Source organism: Salmo salar, chromosome 13, assembly GCF_965601325.2.
Source record: "Salmo salar chromosome 13, fSalSal1, whole genome shotgun sequence".
Lineage (NCBI taxonomy): Eukaryota > Metazoa > Chordata > Actinopteri > Salmoniformes > Salmonidae > Salmo > Salmo salar.
Window position 1 is genome coordinate 37734741 of NC_138303.1, and position 16631 is coordinate 37751371.

General features: G+C 42.0%; 1 protein-coding gene across 2 annotated transcripts; it reads left to right on the plus strand.

Annotated features, from left to right (window-relative positions):
• The first annotated feature begins 405 nt into the window (after positions 1–405).
• Positions 406–16452, plus strand: LOC106567235 (G-patch domain and KOW motifs-containing protein). Of its 2 annotated transcripts, none has more exons than XM_045693212.2 (11): positions 406–652; positions 9172–9359; positions 9489–9628; positions 11933–12039; positions 13678–13879; positions 14139–14271; positions 14909–15083; positions 15344–15455; positions 15579–15648; positions 15775–15860; positions 16011–16452. In XM_045693212.2, exons 1-11 carry the CDS (start codon positions 441–443, stop codon positions 16116–16118), a joined length of 1533 nt encoding a protein of 510 aa, XP_045549168.1. In that variant the 5' UTR covers positions 406–440; the 3' UTR covers positions 16119–16452. The 2 variants fall into 2 exon arrangements, with proteins under 2 accessions (XP_045549168.1, XP_013991752.1); XM_014136277.3 differs by having other exon boundaries at positions 407–652; positions 16007–16452.
• Positions 16453–16631: the final 179 nt, after the last annotated feature.

The following is a 16631-nucleotide window of genomic DNA, read 5'->3' on the forward strand; positions in this document are numbered from 1 at the left end:
GTGTGGTTGAATTTATTATTCTTATTGTCTCGGCCTTTAGGTCTATATATCACGGTTGCAAGGCATATTAATTAACATGCTATTGAGCAAACAACGCAATTACCCCAGTGATTTTACCCAGGCACCGCTACCTGGTATCTAAACTGATCCATCAAGTCGCGCTGTCGGCCCACATAAAACTGCATTACCCAAAACTCTATTTTCTCTCCTCAAAAATGCTCCGTGCATATCCCATATCCCAAGTTTAAATGTAAAATGGTTATGCAAGGGTTATGTTTAGGTTGTAGTTAGTTTAGTGGTTGTTCCACTGGATATCATAAGGTGAATGCACCATTTTGTAAGTCGCTCTGGATAAGAGCGTCTGCTAAATGACTTAAATGTAAATGTAAATGTAGGTTCGGGACGTCCCAAGCATCCCATATAGCATTTGCCTTGCAAACATGGCGGCCTCTCAACAGGAGCAAAACAGCAGGAACGTTCATGTTGATACATCAACATCTAGTGCACATCAACAACAAGGAGAGAGGAAATCAGGAGCTATATCTTTTGGTTTTAGCAAAACTGTAAGTAAATTAAAATCTAGTCGGGATGAAGCTATCAACGCAGATGAGCGAGATTATTTAACCGGAGTCGATGGGAAAGAATTGCTAAGGTAAGCTAACGTTAGCTAGCTTCTAATGTTGGTGTCTAAATACAGTTGCATTAATACATATTGTTGCCTAGTAGTCAGCTAATAACGTTACTAGCCTGTATGTTGAATAAACATGTTGCTGTCCCTTTATGTATTCGCTAGTTAGCTATGTATTTAGCCATTGGTAGCAAAGACTTTACCGTTTAGAAACTATTTGCCGGTAGTTACATTTCTTCTTCTTTGGTATTATGGCGGCCCGCAAACAAATATTGGTGCATGTTACTATTCTGTAGTAGCATTGGCTACTATTCTCTTGTATGAATTCATGACACTTTGTGAAAAATTACCATACTAACTAACCCTGGCTGCACCCATTAAAACATCTACACAATTCCACTAATTTGGACCTATCTGATCATACTCGAGGCCAGCAGCCTGGGAGGATGGGACACTATTGGTCAAAACATGTAACTTTTCTGCAGTAAAATGTACCTATTCTCTGTGATTTTTACATTCCATTCCTGTGGTACAATTGACATCCATAGCCATTAATGCCAAAAAACAACCTTACTGAAGCACATGCTATTCCTATCACTCTCTACTGGCCTCTGCCTACTCACAGGAATCCTCTTAGGATCCCTCACCCTGGACCAGTCTTCTTCTACTACTCTCTTCACTGCCTCAGCATACAACAGCTTCTGCACTACTCTGATCCTGGCAACCTGAACCTGCCTTTCTCTCACTGGGCAGCTGTGATATCCAGCACCATGGGTACCCGTACAGTTTTCACACACAATTTCTTTCCACCAATACAATTTTTTTTGTCTCATGTCCTCCTGCACACTTCTCACATTTAGGGGTTTCTGCTGTCACATGACCATAAGCTTGACACCTAAAACACCGCAATGGATTCGGGACAAAAACTCTCACGAGATAACTGACACATCCTAACTTGACTTTATCTGGTAAAGCCTGCATCAAAACTCAAGAGTACAGACCGTGTCTTGTGTGTTTCACACCGCTCTCCAACGGGTTTGCATCGCACCAAATGGCAGGTGTCACAGACACCGGGAAGCTTCAACTTCAGTTGATCCTCCTCAACACTTAGCGCCACTCCAGTTGTCACTCCTTTCAACGGTGCCCTGCTCCAGAGGAAAGCAAGTCTCAGTTCTTGTCCCCAGTCACGTGGTGCAGAGCGCATGCTCCTAGTGGATGGCAGAAACGCAAAAAATCAACACAATTCCACTTCAAGTCACTTTCACCCACCCAACATTCCCCAACCTCTTCTCCACCCAACCTAACACCACATATGGATCTGCCAGAAGGCAAGGATCCATTTTCTCCAAAAATCTCACTCACACTGGGCCAGAATCAACTCCTGAGTTGTTGCTCTTGTCCTGACAAGGCTCAAACTCGGTGGTCTTCACTGCACCTGCCACCGCAGTTAATTAATCTTCTCTCGTCATGTTCAATTTCCTTCTGTAGCTCTTCCAAAAGGTATGTGTAATCCACCACTCCATATTCACTCAAAATATGTTCCACCTTTTTTTCTGTCCACCATCTTCACCTTCATCAGATCTTCCAGAAGGTGTGTGCATTCCCCCATTCCATATTTACTTATAATATGTTCCACTTTTCTCCTTTTTTTCCTGTCCTTTACCCCCACCACATAGCCACAATGTCCCTTCATAGTTAGATTTCTTCTTCTTTGGGTTTTATAGTGAACTACACGCAAAAATGTGTATTGTCACCACCAACTGTGTGGGATAAAAATAAAAGATCCTCAAAGACAAATGTGGATAAAAAAAAACTCATACCGTCTACCTGAAAATCACTCATCAACATGCTCCATGCCTCATCTGTTAAAATTAATGATCCATGTCAGATCCCTACACAGTAGGAGCCTTGCACATCTTCCATCGCCAATAACCTTTGTAAATCTTCTGCTGTGAATTCCTGAAGCTCCAGATATTTTCCTGCTGCCCCAGATACCTTCCTGCCGCCCCAGATACCTTCCTGCCGCAGCCACAATGATGTCCTATTTCTTTGAGTTCCTTTATACTTGAGCCGTGCAGTTTATCACAGTTGCAGTGAACGCCACAACATCCACTTTCTTTACATACAGCATGCCCGGATCTCTTGGTTGGCAAATAGTCCTATTCACTATGGGCATTGCTGCATCTACTACCATTTCTTTAACTTCACTTGCTCTTTTGAGATCCGATGGACCGCCCTAACTTTTGCCTCATCAACCTCCTTCACCCTTACAGGGCACTCCACAACTCTATTGCAAATGGACGTTCTTCACTCCAATCTTCTGTATACTCCACCAGTCTGCACACACTTAAAACATGGTCAAATTCTTTACAATTTCTGCACTGTAATGGTTTGGGGACAAAAGCTCTTAATGCATACCTCATATACCTCAGCTTTACATGAGTAGGGAGGTGCTCATCATAAAAAAAAACCCGATAGAACCGACAAACTTTCTTCCATCCACCATGCGGGTCAAGCAACAGGCACTAATCACACCTGGGATTCTCGTCACTAGGTTGTTCTCCTTAACTTCCATCGACACCACGGAAATGAATCCCTTAATGACAGGTGTTCTACTCTGGAGTTCAAAGCATGATACTTCAGGTGACTCGATTCTAGTGAGGCCCTCTTCCTCAGTTTCTCAGACACACAATTAGTCAGGACAAGCCCACTCCTGGTCACTCTGACTTAACTTTTCCCAACATATGATTTACCCTCTTCGAGACACTCATCAAAAAATCGTATCCCAACAAGAAACGAATCCTTGTCTGATATATACCATCATCCCCTTCAACTATCAATACTTTTTATTTTTCATTCCATTCTTCGAGACTTCTGTTGTCCTTTCCTCTTCTACAACTCAACTCGCTTCTCATTTCAAACTCGGAATTCACTTCCGCCATGATTTCTCCGCCTCGGTCAGTTGGCGTTCTACCGGTACATTTGTTTGAACCAATGATTTATACACTGAGTATACCAAACATTAAAACCTTCCTAATATTGAGTTGCAGCCCCCTTTTACCCTCACAACAGCCTCAATTCATCGAGGTAATGCTGGCCCATGTTGACTTCAATGCTTCCCACAGTTGTCAGGTTGGCTGGATGTCCTTTGGGTGGTGGACCATTCTTGATACACACGGGAAACTGTTGAGTGTGGAAAAACCCAGCAGCGTTGCAGGTCTTGACACAAACCGTGCACCTGGCACCTACTTCCATACCACATTCATAGGCACTTACATTTTTCACCCTCTGAATGGCACATATACACAATTCATGTCTCAATTGTCTCAAGGCTTGAAAATCCTTTTTTAACCTGTGTCCTTCCGTTCATCTACACTAGGGTTGAATATTTCCCCGGTATTTTACAAGCGTGCCATCCCGAGAATAAATCACTTTTCTCCCGGGTAACCTGGTATTTCCCGCCAAAACCGGAAGTGTCATTCAAAAGCATTGTAAAGTATATGATAAAGCAAATGATAACAGCATTGGATTCAACATGGGCCAGCATCACCTCGATGAATTGAGGCTGTTGTGAGGGTAAAAGGGGGCTGCAACTCAATATTAGGAAGGTTTTAATGATAAAGCAAAAACAGTTTAAAAAAAAAAAGTTTTTCAAATGTATTAAAAAATAAAAATGGATACCTTATTTACAGACGTATTCAGACCCTTTGCTGTGAGACTCGAAATTGAGCTCAGGTGCATCCTGTTTCCATTGATCATCATTGAGATGTTTCTACAACTTGATTGGAGTCCACCTGTGGTAAATTCCATTCATTGGACATGATTTGGAAAGGCACACACCTGCCTATATAAATGTCCCACAGTTGACAATGCATGTCAGAGCAAAAACCAAGCCATGAGGACAAAGGAATTGTCCGTAGATCTCCGAGACAGGATTGTGTCGAGGCACAGATCTGGGGAAGGGTACCAAAACATTTCTGCAGCATTGAAGGTCCCCAAGAACACAGTGGCCTCATCATTCTTAAGTGGAAGAAGTTTGGAACCACCAAGACTCTTCCTAGAGCTGGCCGCCTGGCCAAACTGAGCAATCAGTGGAGAAGGGCCTTGGTCAGGGAGGTGACCAAGAAACTGATGGTCACAAGACAGAGCTCTGGAGTTCCTCTGAACTTTCCAGAAGGACAACCATCTCTGCAGCACTCCACCAGGCCTTTATGATAGTGGACAGACGGAAGCCACTCCTCAGTGCCAAAAAGGCACCTAAAGGACTCTGACCATGAGAAACAAGATTCTCTGGTCTGATGAAACCCAGATTGAACACTTTGGCCTGAATGCCAAGTGTCACATCTGGAGGAAACCAGGCACTGCTTATCGTCTGGCAAATACCATCCCTACGGTGAAGCATGGTGGTGGCAGCATCATGCTGTGGGGATGCTTTTTCAGCGGCAGGGACTGGGAGACTAGTTGGAATCGAGGGACAAATGAAAGGAGCAAAGTACAGAGATATCCTTGATGAAAACCTGCTCCAGAGTGCTCAGGACCTCAGACTGGGGTGAAGGTTCACCTTCCAATAGGACAACAACGCTAAGCACACAGCCAAGACAACGCAGGAGTGGCTTCGGGACAAGAGTCTGAATGTCCTTGACTGGCCCAGCCAGAGCCCGGACTTGAACGCGATCAAACATCTCTGGAGAGACCTGAAAATAGCTGTGCAGCGACGCTCCCCATCCAACCTGACAGAGCTTGAGAGGATCTGCAGAGAAGAGTGGGAGAACCTCCCCAAATACAGGTGTGCCAAGCTTGTAGCGTCAAACCCCGAAAGACTCAAGGCTGTAATCGCTTCCAAAGGTGCTTCAACAAAGTACTGAGTAAAGGGTCTGAATACTTGTGTAAATGTGATATTTAAGTTTTTAATTTGCAAAAATGTATAAAACCAGTTTTTGCTTTGTCATTATGAGGTGTAGATTTGATGAGGGGGAAAAAACACTAATCCATTTTAGAATAAAGCTGTAACATAACAAAATGTGGAAAAAGTCAAGGGGTCTGAATACTTCCTGAATGCACTGTATAATTAGTAGGCTGACTCGTGTATATACCTTTCATTATATTTCCCCTAAAGTTATTTGCCTACCTTTTTTTTATTGCTGCGTCTTTTCTTCCTCGCTTTCAACAGTTAGATGAAATAAGTTTTGTTGTCCTTATCTTCTAATCTTCTAATCTATCTTCTAATGACATCCTTGAATAGTATAGGACTAGAATTAGATGAAGAAGGCTTTCACTTCTCTTCACAGATTGAATGGTTATGGGTCTGAATAAATAACTGCTAAAAGCCTACCGCCATCGAGCATCTATCGGCTGCTGTATTAAACATTCAGGGAAAAAAGAGCTTGCTTCCCTCATCGAATAGTCTATTGGAATAAGAAATGCTGAAAAAACAATGGCCAGTAAGCTATTCGAGTCTAGCTTTTCCTGTATGAGACTCGAAGAGCTAAGGAGTTTTTTTTAAGGAGAGGCCAGCGGAGTACAGGTGCTTGCGTATTGCGCATGAGACACAGGTTAGAAGCTTATTATGTATAACCCATCATGAATTAGTTAAATATAAGGTTAATACTGCATTGAATGTATTACCTGAAAGAGGAAGGCTAGGACACCTACAGTTGAAGTCGGAAGTTTACATACACCTTAGCCAAATACATTTAAACTCAGTTTTCACAATTCCTGACATTTAATCCCAGTAAAAAATCCCTGTTTTAGGTCAGTTAGGATCACCACTTTATTTTAAGAATGTTAAATGTCAGAATAATAGTTAGAGAGAGTGATTTATTTCAGCTTTTATTTCTTTCATCACATTCCCAGTGGGTCAAACGTTTACATACACTCAATTAGTATTTGGTAGCATTGGCTTTAAATTGTTTAACTTGGGTCAAATGTTTCGGGTAGCCTTCCACAAGCTTCCCACAATAAGTTAGGTGAATTTTGGCCCATTCCTCCCGACAGAGGTGGTGTAACTGAGTCAGGTTTGTAGGCCTTGCTTGCACACACCTTTTCAGTTCTGCTCACACATTTTCTATAGGATTGAGGTCAGGGCTTTGTGATGGCCACTCCAATACCTTGACTTTGTTGTCCTTAAGCCATTTTGCCACAACTTTGGAAGTATGCTTGGGGTCATTGTTCATTTGGAAGACCCATTTACGACCAAGCTTTAACTTCCTGACTGATGTCTTGAGATGTTGCTTCAATATATCCACATAATTTTCCTCCCTCATGATGCCATTTATTTTGTGAAGTGCACCAGTCCCTCCTGTAGCAAAGCACCCCCACAACATGATGCTGCCACCCCCGTGCTTCATGGTTGGGATAGTGTTCTTCAGCTTGCAAGCCTCCCCCTTTTTCCTCCAAACATAACTATGGTTATTATGGCCAAACAGTTCTATTTTTGTTTCATCAGTCCAGAGGACATTTCTCCAAAAAGTATGATCTTTGTCCCCATTTGCGGTTCCAACCGTAGTCTGGCTTTTCTATGGCGGTTTTGGAGCTGTGGCTTCTTCCTTGCTGAGTGGCCTTTCAGGTTATGTCGGTATAGGACTTGTTTTACTGTGGATATAGATACTTTTGTACCTCTTTCCTCCAGCGTCTTCACAAGGTCCTTTGCTGTTGTTCTGGGATTGATTTGCACTTTTCGCACCAAGGTACGTTCATCTCTAGGAGACAGAACACGTTTCCTTCCTGAGCGCTATGACGGCTGCATGGTCCCATGGTGTTTATCCTTGCGTACTATTGTTTGTACAGATGAACGTGGTACCTTCAGGTGTTTGGAAATTGCTCCCAAGGATGAACCAGACTTGTGGAGGTCTACAATTTTTTTTCTGAGATTTTGGCTGATTTCTTTAGATTTTCCCATGATGTCAAGCAAAGAGGCACTGAGTTTGAAGGTAGGCATTGAAATACATTCACAGGTACACCTCAATTGACTCAAAGGATGTCAATTAGCCTATCAGAAGCTTCTAAAGCCATGACATCATTTTCTGGAATTTTCCAAGCTGTTTAAAGGCACAGTCAACTTAGTGTATGTAAACTTTTGACCCACTGGAATTGTGATACGGTGAATTATAAGTGAAATAATCTGTCTGTAAACAATTATGGGAAAAATTACTTGTCATGCACAAAGTAGATGTCCTAACCGAATTGCCAAAACTATAGTTTGTTAACAAGAAATTTGTGGAGTGGTTGAAAAACGACTCCAACCTAAGTGTATGTAAACTTCCGACTTGCTGTGCCTTTTCCCTTTTCCTCCACTCTCTCTCCTCTGTGACATGGAAACCGGTAAGTGTCCGAGGAGATGTCAATTCGTTAGTAGGCTAACTGAAGAGTGTCCTCCCCTCCTCGATAGAACCTCTGAGAAGCAAGCAAGAATAAGCAGGACATAGAAAGAATAAGGCTGTGACCTGGCGATTTCTCTTCAAAATAGAAGTCCCGCAATGAAGATGGTAAAAAATAATAATGGTCAAAATTTGTCAAATGTTATTAGGAAATGTTAGCAGACTTAGAATTTTATTTAACAATATCAAAAAAGGAAAATAGTTAATAGCCTAAATATTTCATTATAATAATCAACTTCAGAAAACACATTTAAATCACATTGTTATTTAGCCCATTCACATTGCACGATGTTCAGTATGTTTTATACAAGCCATTTTTGTCCACATTCACCAGAACGACTGCCCCCTCTCATTGAACCCAGAAAGTTCAAGGCCGACCTCAGTACTGCAGGCATTGTTTGCAGAGAACAGAATCCCCATTTATAGTGAAGGGGAAAATGACAATCTTCATGGTCCATCTTCATGTAAATAAATACATTTCTTGAAGACAATCACAGTACCAATAATTGCTTCTATTACATCAGAGGTATGTCCTTGAACCAATTATTTTAAAGAAGTTATAAGGATAAGTAATAAGGATAATTGACTTTGTAGCTAATGGCAGCCTGCAGTAGCTTGAGATACTCAATGAGAGGGGGCAGCACTGAGCTAGCTTGCAACGTTACTTTCTGGAGTAGCTCAAACTCAAATGTATGTCTACATAAGTGTACAACATTAGACATCATCTTAACCGACTCCCTTGGCTTCAAATGCACTATTGAGTCTACACATAGGAATGAATGGTGTCACGTGATCGATGGCTTTGTCCATTCAAATAAACAGTCATTGACGTTCCCCTCTCCTCGCGGCCTCCCCTCGATTTACCTTTGACCCATTTCAAAAGGACGCAATCGAATTGAGAAAAGGCCTGGGGGTGTGTTCCAATATCTACTTTCTCCTGAAATGTGTACAATCCCTCACTACTTCCCAAAAATCTGGATTGGTGGAGCCATGGGCTCGTGGGAATTTTCACAATATCTCTTATACCAGTCATTTCCTTTCAAGTCAGTGAAGGAAAGCAAACAAGTGCACACTTTGGGAGGAAGGAGAGATAATTGGGACATAGCCATTGCAAAGCTAATTGTTGTCTAGTTAGTAAATGCTTTCTACCTCCTTTGTCCGTCTTAGTATCAAGCCTGTGGAGAAGCCGAAGGAGCTGATCATTCCACTCATCCAAAGGAATCGCTGGTGCAGCAGGCAGGAAAACAGAGCTGGCCAGGGGCACGGTGATGGAGGGGGGGATAAGGCCAAAACACAACCCCCCTCTCAGGAGCAGGACTCAGTGGAATCACAGGCTGTCAAAGAAATTATTGAAGGTTTGTGTTCGTCAGCTTCAGTTACTACTTCAGTGAAGATGCCTCTCAGAAACTAGCACCTTATCCTAATGTTGTGAATCCACCGTTAATACTTTTAATCACTCTTTCAATGTCACGTCTCTCTTTCAGAATCGCAGAGGCAGCTTGACCAGTGGAAAAATGGGGACCAAGCAGACCCCAACCTCACCATCCCCCTGCTGATGCAGAACCAGGCTCCACGTGGGTTTGAGGATGGAGACCACATCAAGGTGGACCTGCGACCAGAGTCTGTAAGTATGGGGCGAGGGTCAGAGGAACCTGAACCGTGACCGTCTGGTTCTTGGGTCTTGTTGTGTCAATAGACTGTGAAGTAAATTCAATGCGTTTTCACAGCAAATGTTATGTGTGAAATAAAATTAGGACAGGCAACTTTAACAGAGGGCGACTGAATGTTGTGTCAGGTTACAAGAGAGAAGTTGATTCGTAAACAGAGATGGAAGGTTATGATAAGCATGAGTGAATGAGAGCGCGCGATGGATTAACAAGTGTGTGAAAGTCAGATCAACAGAATGTGTGCGATGACAGATGGAGGTGGACTGACCAGTTTAACTGGGACTGAAACCAGAGACTGTGTGAAAGTGCTGACCGCAGGATATTTCCACCAAACCGAACCAACAGAGAAGTGTGTGTGTGACACGTACTCACTTCAGATCTGACAGCATCTTACGAACGAGATGACACTCGCTTGCCCTCCCTCTCCCTAGAGACCAACAGTCATCTTCCTTTGTGCATCTCTTCCTCATCACCCATCCCCCACCCTCTCATCACTGTCATCTCACATCTGTCATGAATGTAGATACAGTGCCTTCAGAAAGTATTCATACCCCTTGAAATTTTTCCACATTTTGTTGTTACAGCCTGAATTTAAAATTGATTACATTTTTAAAAATGTTTTGTCACTGGCCTACAGACAATGCCTCATAATGTCAGTTCAATTATGTTTTTCAAATAAAAAAAATTGTCAAGTAATTAAAAATGAAAAGCTGAAATGTCTTGAGTCAATAAGTATTCAACCCCCTTTGTTAGGGAAAGCCTAAATAACTTCAGGAGTAAAAATGTGCTTAACAAGTCACATAATGAGTTACATGGACTCTCTGTGTGCAATAATATTGTTTAACATAATTTTTTTTAATGACAACCTCATCTCTGTACCCCACACATACAATTATCTGTAAGGTCCCTCAGTCAAGCAGTGAATTTCAAACACAGATTCGACCACAAAGACCAGGAAGGTTTTTCAATGCCTCGCAAAGGGCACCTTTTGGTAGATTTTTTTATTTATTTTTAAAACAGACATTGTATATCCCTTTGAGCATTGTGAAGTTATTAATTACACTTTGGATGGTGCATCACTACACCCAGTCACTACAAAGATACAGGCATCTTTCCTAACTACGTTTGCCGGAGAGGAAGGAAACCGCTCGGGGATTTCACCATGAGGCCAATGGTGACTTTAAAACAGTTATAGTTTTAATGATTTGATAGAAAACTGAGGATGGATCAACAACATTGAAGTTACTCCACAATACTAACCTAATTGACAGTGCAAAGGAAGCCTGTAGCGTATTAAACTATTCCAAAACATGCATCTTGTTTGCAAAAAGGTACTAAAGTAATACTGCCAAAAATGTGGCAAAGCAATTAACTTTTTGTCCTGAATACAAAGTGTTATGTTTGGGGAAAATACGACACATTACTGAGTACCACTCTACATATTTTCAAGCATAAGTGGTGGCTGCATCATGTTATGGGTATGCTTGTAATCATTAAGGACTGGGGAGTTTTTCAAGACAAAAAATTAACTTAATGGAGCTAAGCACAGAAAAAATCCTAGAGGAAAACCTGGTTCAGTCTGCTTTCCACCAGACTGTGGGAAATTAATTCTACAGAGTATTGACTGGGGGTGTGAATACTTATGTAAATGAGATTTCAGTATTTCATTTTCTAAAAGTCACTTTGTTATTGTGTGTAGATGGGTGAGAATTATTATTTATTTATTTTGAAGGCAGGCTGTAACAGAACAATGGGGAATAAGTCAAGGGGTATGAATACTTTCTGAAGGCACTGTATTAGGGAGGGGCTGAGGAGCTGGCTCATTCCACCTTCATGCTTCTCCCACTACTGTAGCGATCCCAGCTTCCCCTAGAGCAGACAGAGCCCATAAGGGAGCTAGTGAGGAGCATGGCACTGGGACAGACAGCACCCACATTAATGACAGCAGCATGTCTCTACACTGCTGTGATGTGGTTGGTGACCTCAGTCAACTTGGTCTGACTGAGTCTGTCAGCCTAGAGCCAAAGGATTGTATAACAACAACATTGGAATCAGCTATTTCTGTCTGTGTATGGAGTCCAGACATACACAAGCATCTGTCAGTCTATAGAAACACTATCTGGCAGGCTGACACATGACAATCAGATGTACAGAGCATTAGACTGTACCAGTGGGTGTATAAAGAGTGATGTCTGTTTTTCTCACTATCTGAGACTGCATATAGAATGTGACGTGTGTCTGATCAGTTGCTGTGTGTTCAGTCCACAGATGCAGACTATGACAGTGTTCCTGTGGAGGCGTACGGGTTAGCCATGCTGAAGGGGATGGGCTGGAAGGCCGGAGAGGGCATCGGGCGGACCTTCAAACAGTGCGTATTCTCTCTCATAGTCGGTCTTCATCCCCAATCCCGGTGTTATTGTTAATGCCATTTAAATGGTTTGCTATGTCTGCTTTATTTATAATGCCAATATTATCCATTCTTGTTGCATCAGGTTTTTGGCATGGGACTTATATTACAGAAAATAAGTAATGACATAAGATGATTATGCTGTTTTTCCCAGAGTACAGTAAATAATGTAGTCGTAGTAATGCAATCTTACTGTGGTTGGCCACTGTTGTTTTTAATCTTCAAGCCCATCTGTTTGCTAGTCTGCAAATATAAACCCATTGACTCATAGACATAGGGGTCGATCTCATCCCATTATACTTCCTAGTTCACTCCCACCCAGGGTTGACAGTAAGCCGGAACGGTCCGGTACGAAGTCCCAGCAAAGCAAATAGTGTGGGGTACACAATACCGGTAAAAATATGAGCCTATCACGATCATTAATACACAGGTTCCATGAAAACTGTAGGCTATTACACTTTATCATGACCGCATGGAAAATTAGCGAATAGACTTGTGTAGACCTAATGAATGGGCAATTGTCAATGTCATTCATAACACTTTTTGGTGTTTTGTAAGTGATGTCTCTTTACATTTAGGCCTATCAAATGGCACTGTATGGATGCGGGAATTATTTTAGAGTGGAGTAGCCTAATAGTTGGAATAGTAACTAAAGTCTGAACACTGACAGTAGGCCTCACATATAGCCTATTATAATGTTAACTCATGCAGAATGAAGTGTTCCTCGCAGTAAAATTACAGAACCAATCTACATTTTGTCTCGGGAATAGGAGTGGAGAAATAGGATTCCTTTCAGCATCTTGAAAGAATGAAAATATGCACTCAGGGACCTGTTGTGTAGCCTAAACGAGCAATTTCTTTCAGCAACATTAAAGCTGACAGTATTTCATTTTCAACCATGTAAAATATGCATCTAAGATGAACTGAAATACTATCAGAAACATGTTGGATCGTTTTCAAAGCTTTCGATTTCCTTGAAACCGGCAAACTGGCTTCATTTGGAAATCTCCATTGTCCCTAAATCCTCGCTCCGTGAGAGAAGCAGAAATGAAAGAACTTTACCGATGTCAACTAGATTGTTGATGACGCATTGATCATTCTATCGATTTATGACATTGTTCTGGGGAGCAAGGCTTTATTTAGAATTCTAGACAAGCATCAAGTAATGACAGAAGAGAAGCTGCATGTAGGCTATCTAATTATAGACAAGTTGACTAACAAAATGTTGGAAATTATAAGCAGAAGAATATCTGAATGAGGCTGAAAAACCACCGTCCTTGAGTAACATGCACAAATAGACTACATGAGCCTTTTGAAGTAATTGTTAGACAATCAGATTAATACATGACAGGTTGTGTTTATGCCACATGAAAAGGTAGGCTAATACATTTTAAAAGTTAAATGACAAATCTTGACTATTAGGCCCATAGAGATGCTATGAAATGAATACGGATTCCATATGTCATTCTATGATTAAGCCCATAATCTTTTTTTTAAAGTCGATTTTAAAAAGCGCATTCACACACAGGAATGACTGCGTACCAGGAAGAATCTACTTTCACCCTGCTCCCACCTAATCTCTCTCCCCTCTCTCTCTAGGGACGTGAAGCCCATAGAGCACCAGCTGAGGCCGAAGGGTCTGGGTCTGGGAGCTGACCGCTCTGCTATAAGGGACCTGGAGCCCAGCGGGCCCCGGAGGCCCCCCAAGCCAGGCGATGAGCAGAAGGAGGAGACCCTGATCCTGGGGCCTGGAGGCCATGTGCTGGTGGAGTCTGGAGCACACAAGGACCTGTACGGGAAGGTGAGATATCTGGCTTTGTTTGTCTGGACTCTCTGGCACTACAGAAAGCAACAGCAATCTCCTGAGAACATGACACTGTGGCATATCACCATCTTGTAGGCCATCTTAGGCATCATAGTTGTTGTTTTAGAACAAGACAACTAGCTTTACTTTGCTCAAATGTAACTCTCTTTACTTGTGCCTTTGCACACTGATTGACTGTTTTGTCTCCCCCTCCTCGCCACACCCCTCCTATTGCCCCAACATTCCTATGTTACAGATTGAAGGAGTTGATCCGGACAATGCACGAGTAGTGGTCAAGCTTGCGATTGGTAGCAAGACTGTAACAATCAGTCAATATGCACTGAAACTGGTTGACCGCACAGAATATGACAAAAACGGCAAAGACCTCAGTAAGTCTCTCCTACCACCATGTTAGTTATTGTGATTGCTCTCTGAAATGACATTGAACCTGTTTACCGTAAAATATTGGAATAATTTAGTTGAGCAAACAGAGATGTCATACAGGGTCATGGAAATGTTCTTTCCATTACTATTTCCAATATTGTCTTTTTGGCAATACTGAGACACCCACTCACTACATGGATGGAAGGTTCTAGACCAGAACAAGGGGGAAAAAAACAGCCGAAGGGCAGACTGGTCTGTTGTTGAGTGATGAGCTGGGCTGATTCTATAGGCTCGCTCTCCTTTAGCTAAGTGACATTTGAGCCTCTGTGTGAAAAGGAGCCATCTGGCCTTTACCATTCCAACCCAAAACAGCCATGCTGTCACTGCTCTTATTGTCAGTAATCAGAAGGACCTGTTTCTGGAGTGGAGGGAGGTTCACACTGGTACTGTTGTTTGTGAACAGGCAAATTGTACTGCTCTCATGTGGCTTATTTGTTATTGCTGAGTAGGTCGATATGTATCAGCACTACCATAGCAATAATGCAGATGAGACTACTTGATCATTGTGATGAAACTGTTTAATGGAGTCCCCTTGGACTGTTAGTGACGTTGCAATTGTAACACTATCTTTCTACCAATCAGGTCGCCTCAGCAGGGCCCACAAAGAGAAGGAGAAAGAGAAGGAACGGCAGAGACGGGAGGAGAAAGAGAGGAGTAATAAGGAAGAGGAGAGGAAGAAAAGTAGATCTTCTGAGAGGGACAGAGATGGAGGGAAGGACCAGAGAAAAAGGAAACACCGGGATTCTAGTCAGGACAGGTAGAGGATCTTGAAAATATGGGATGAGGTTGGAAGTGTAGGATTTATTTCTTTTTAAATACAAGAGGTTAACTAATGACTTGGATTAGTTAGTGTTTATGTTGGATTATAGTACTCCTTCATAAATTATAAATCTAAAGCAATTATTTACTCACACCATTTCATTTGATAACACATAATGAAAGGATTTGAGAATAAATAATTGCTTCAAATGTATTTAATTTTTTTTGTTTGTATCGCCTTTTCCCTTCTCTCCTTAGAGAGAAGCCCCAGGCAAAGCTACCTCCTGCTGCCCCCTCCTGGCTCCAGCGAGACCTGAAAGTTCGCTTTGTAGATAAAGCCTTCAAAGGGGGAAAATACTACAATTCAAAGGTATTAACACTTGGGGCACTGGTACACAATTCATTGCCTGTTGACACTTTACGGCCCACTACAGTCCTGTGTTGTTGATCTTTAGAATCAGTTTAATGAAGGTCCTATGCTGTTTTTTTGAAGATGCGAATAGAGGATGTCTTGTCGCCAAACATCTGTGTGTGTCGTACTGAGGAGGGCAGATTCTTAGATGGTGAGTTCTCAAGGTTTACTGCTGAATTCCATTCTACCTACTCCAACCCATATTCTTTCAACTGGTGTTCCCTCTACTCATCTATTTTTCCTTCAATGATGCCCTTATGTCTTCATGATAACGTAGATGTGAAACAGACGATGCTGGAGACCATTGTGCCGAAGACTGACTCTGAGGACGTCATGGTTGTACTCGGCGAACACAGGGGGCAGGTGAGTGAGTGAATGGGTTGGCACATCACTTTGCCTGTAAAATATCCATGCGGATTTGTTTCATAGCTTTCATTACTGATTGGATTGAAGAAGTACAAAATGTTGAATATTTAAGTGTGCGTTGTTAATGACATGGTGTGTTTCAGGTAGGTCGTATCCTCCAGAGGGACCGAGACAGGAGCAGAGCCATGGTGCAGCTGGACAGATATGAGGAGAAAGTCTTCACCCTGGACTATGACTCCATCTGCCATTACGTAGGAGGAGGAGATCACTGATACCCTCCGCTTTTACCATATACCTAGTGATGTAGTGTTAAAATATTGGTGGGGGAATAAAGTAACCCTCCCTATACGTTCAATGCATTTTTCCACATTAGGTGGGTAAATGATTGCTCAAAATAAAAAGGTGCGTAAAGTGTTCAAGAGCGTTTATCCTCCACTTCAACACTGATCTCAACCTGCCCCAAACATCTTCTTACAGTGGATATGTCGTTTTCATTTTACAAAGTTTAGTCATAAAATGCAAGAGTGTGTATGTACAGTGAGTAACTTTTGTCAGTGTATCTTTGTAATAAAATCATGTCAACAGCAAAGCCATTTTGTCCTTTGTCCTGACTCAAGTGGCAATATTACAACAGTAATGGCATAATCATGCTGTTGGCAATACTTATATATATATATATATAAGTTTACATACACTTAGGTTGGAGTCATTAAAACTCGTTTTTCAACCACTCCACAAATTTCTTGTTAACAAACTATAGTTTTGGCA

Coding starts and splice junctions, on each gene's coding strand:
- LOC106567235 (XM_014136277.3), top strand. CDS start 441: ATGGCGGCCTCTCAACAGGAGCAAAACAGCAGGAACGTTCATGTTGAT. Junction 15,084..15,343: donor CGGGATTCTAGTCAGGACAG/GTAGAGGATCTT, acceptor TTCTCTCCTTAG/AGAGAAGCCCCAGGCAAAGC. Junction 15,456..15,578: donor GAAAATACTACAATTCAAAG/GTATTAACACTT, acceptor GTTTTTTTGAAG/ATGCGAATAGAGGATGTCTT.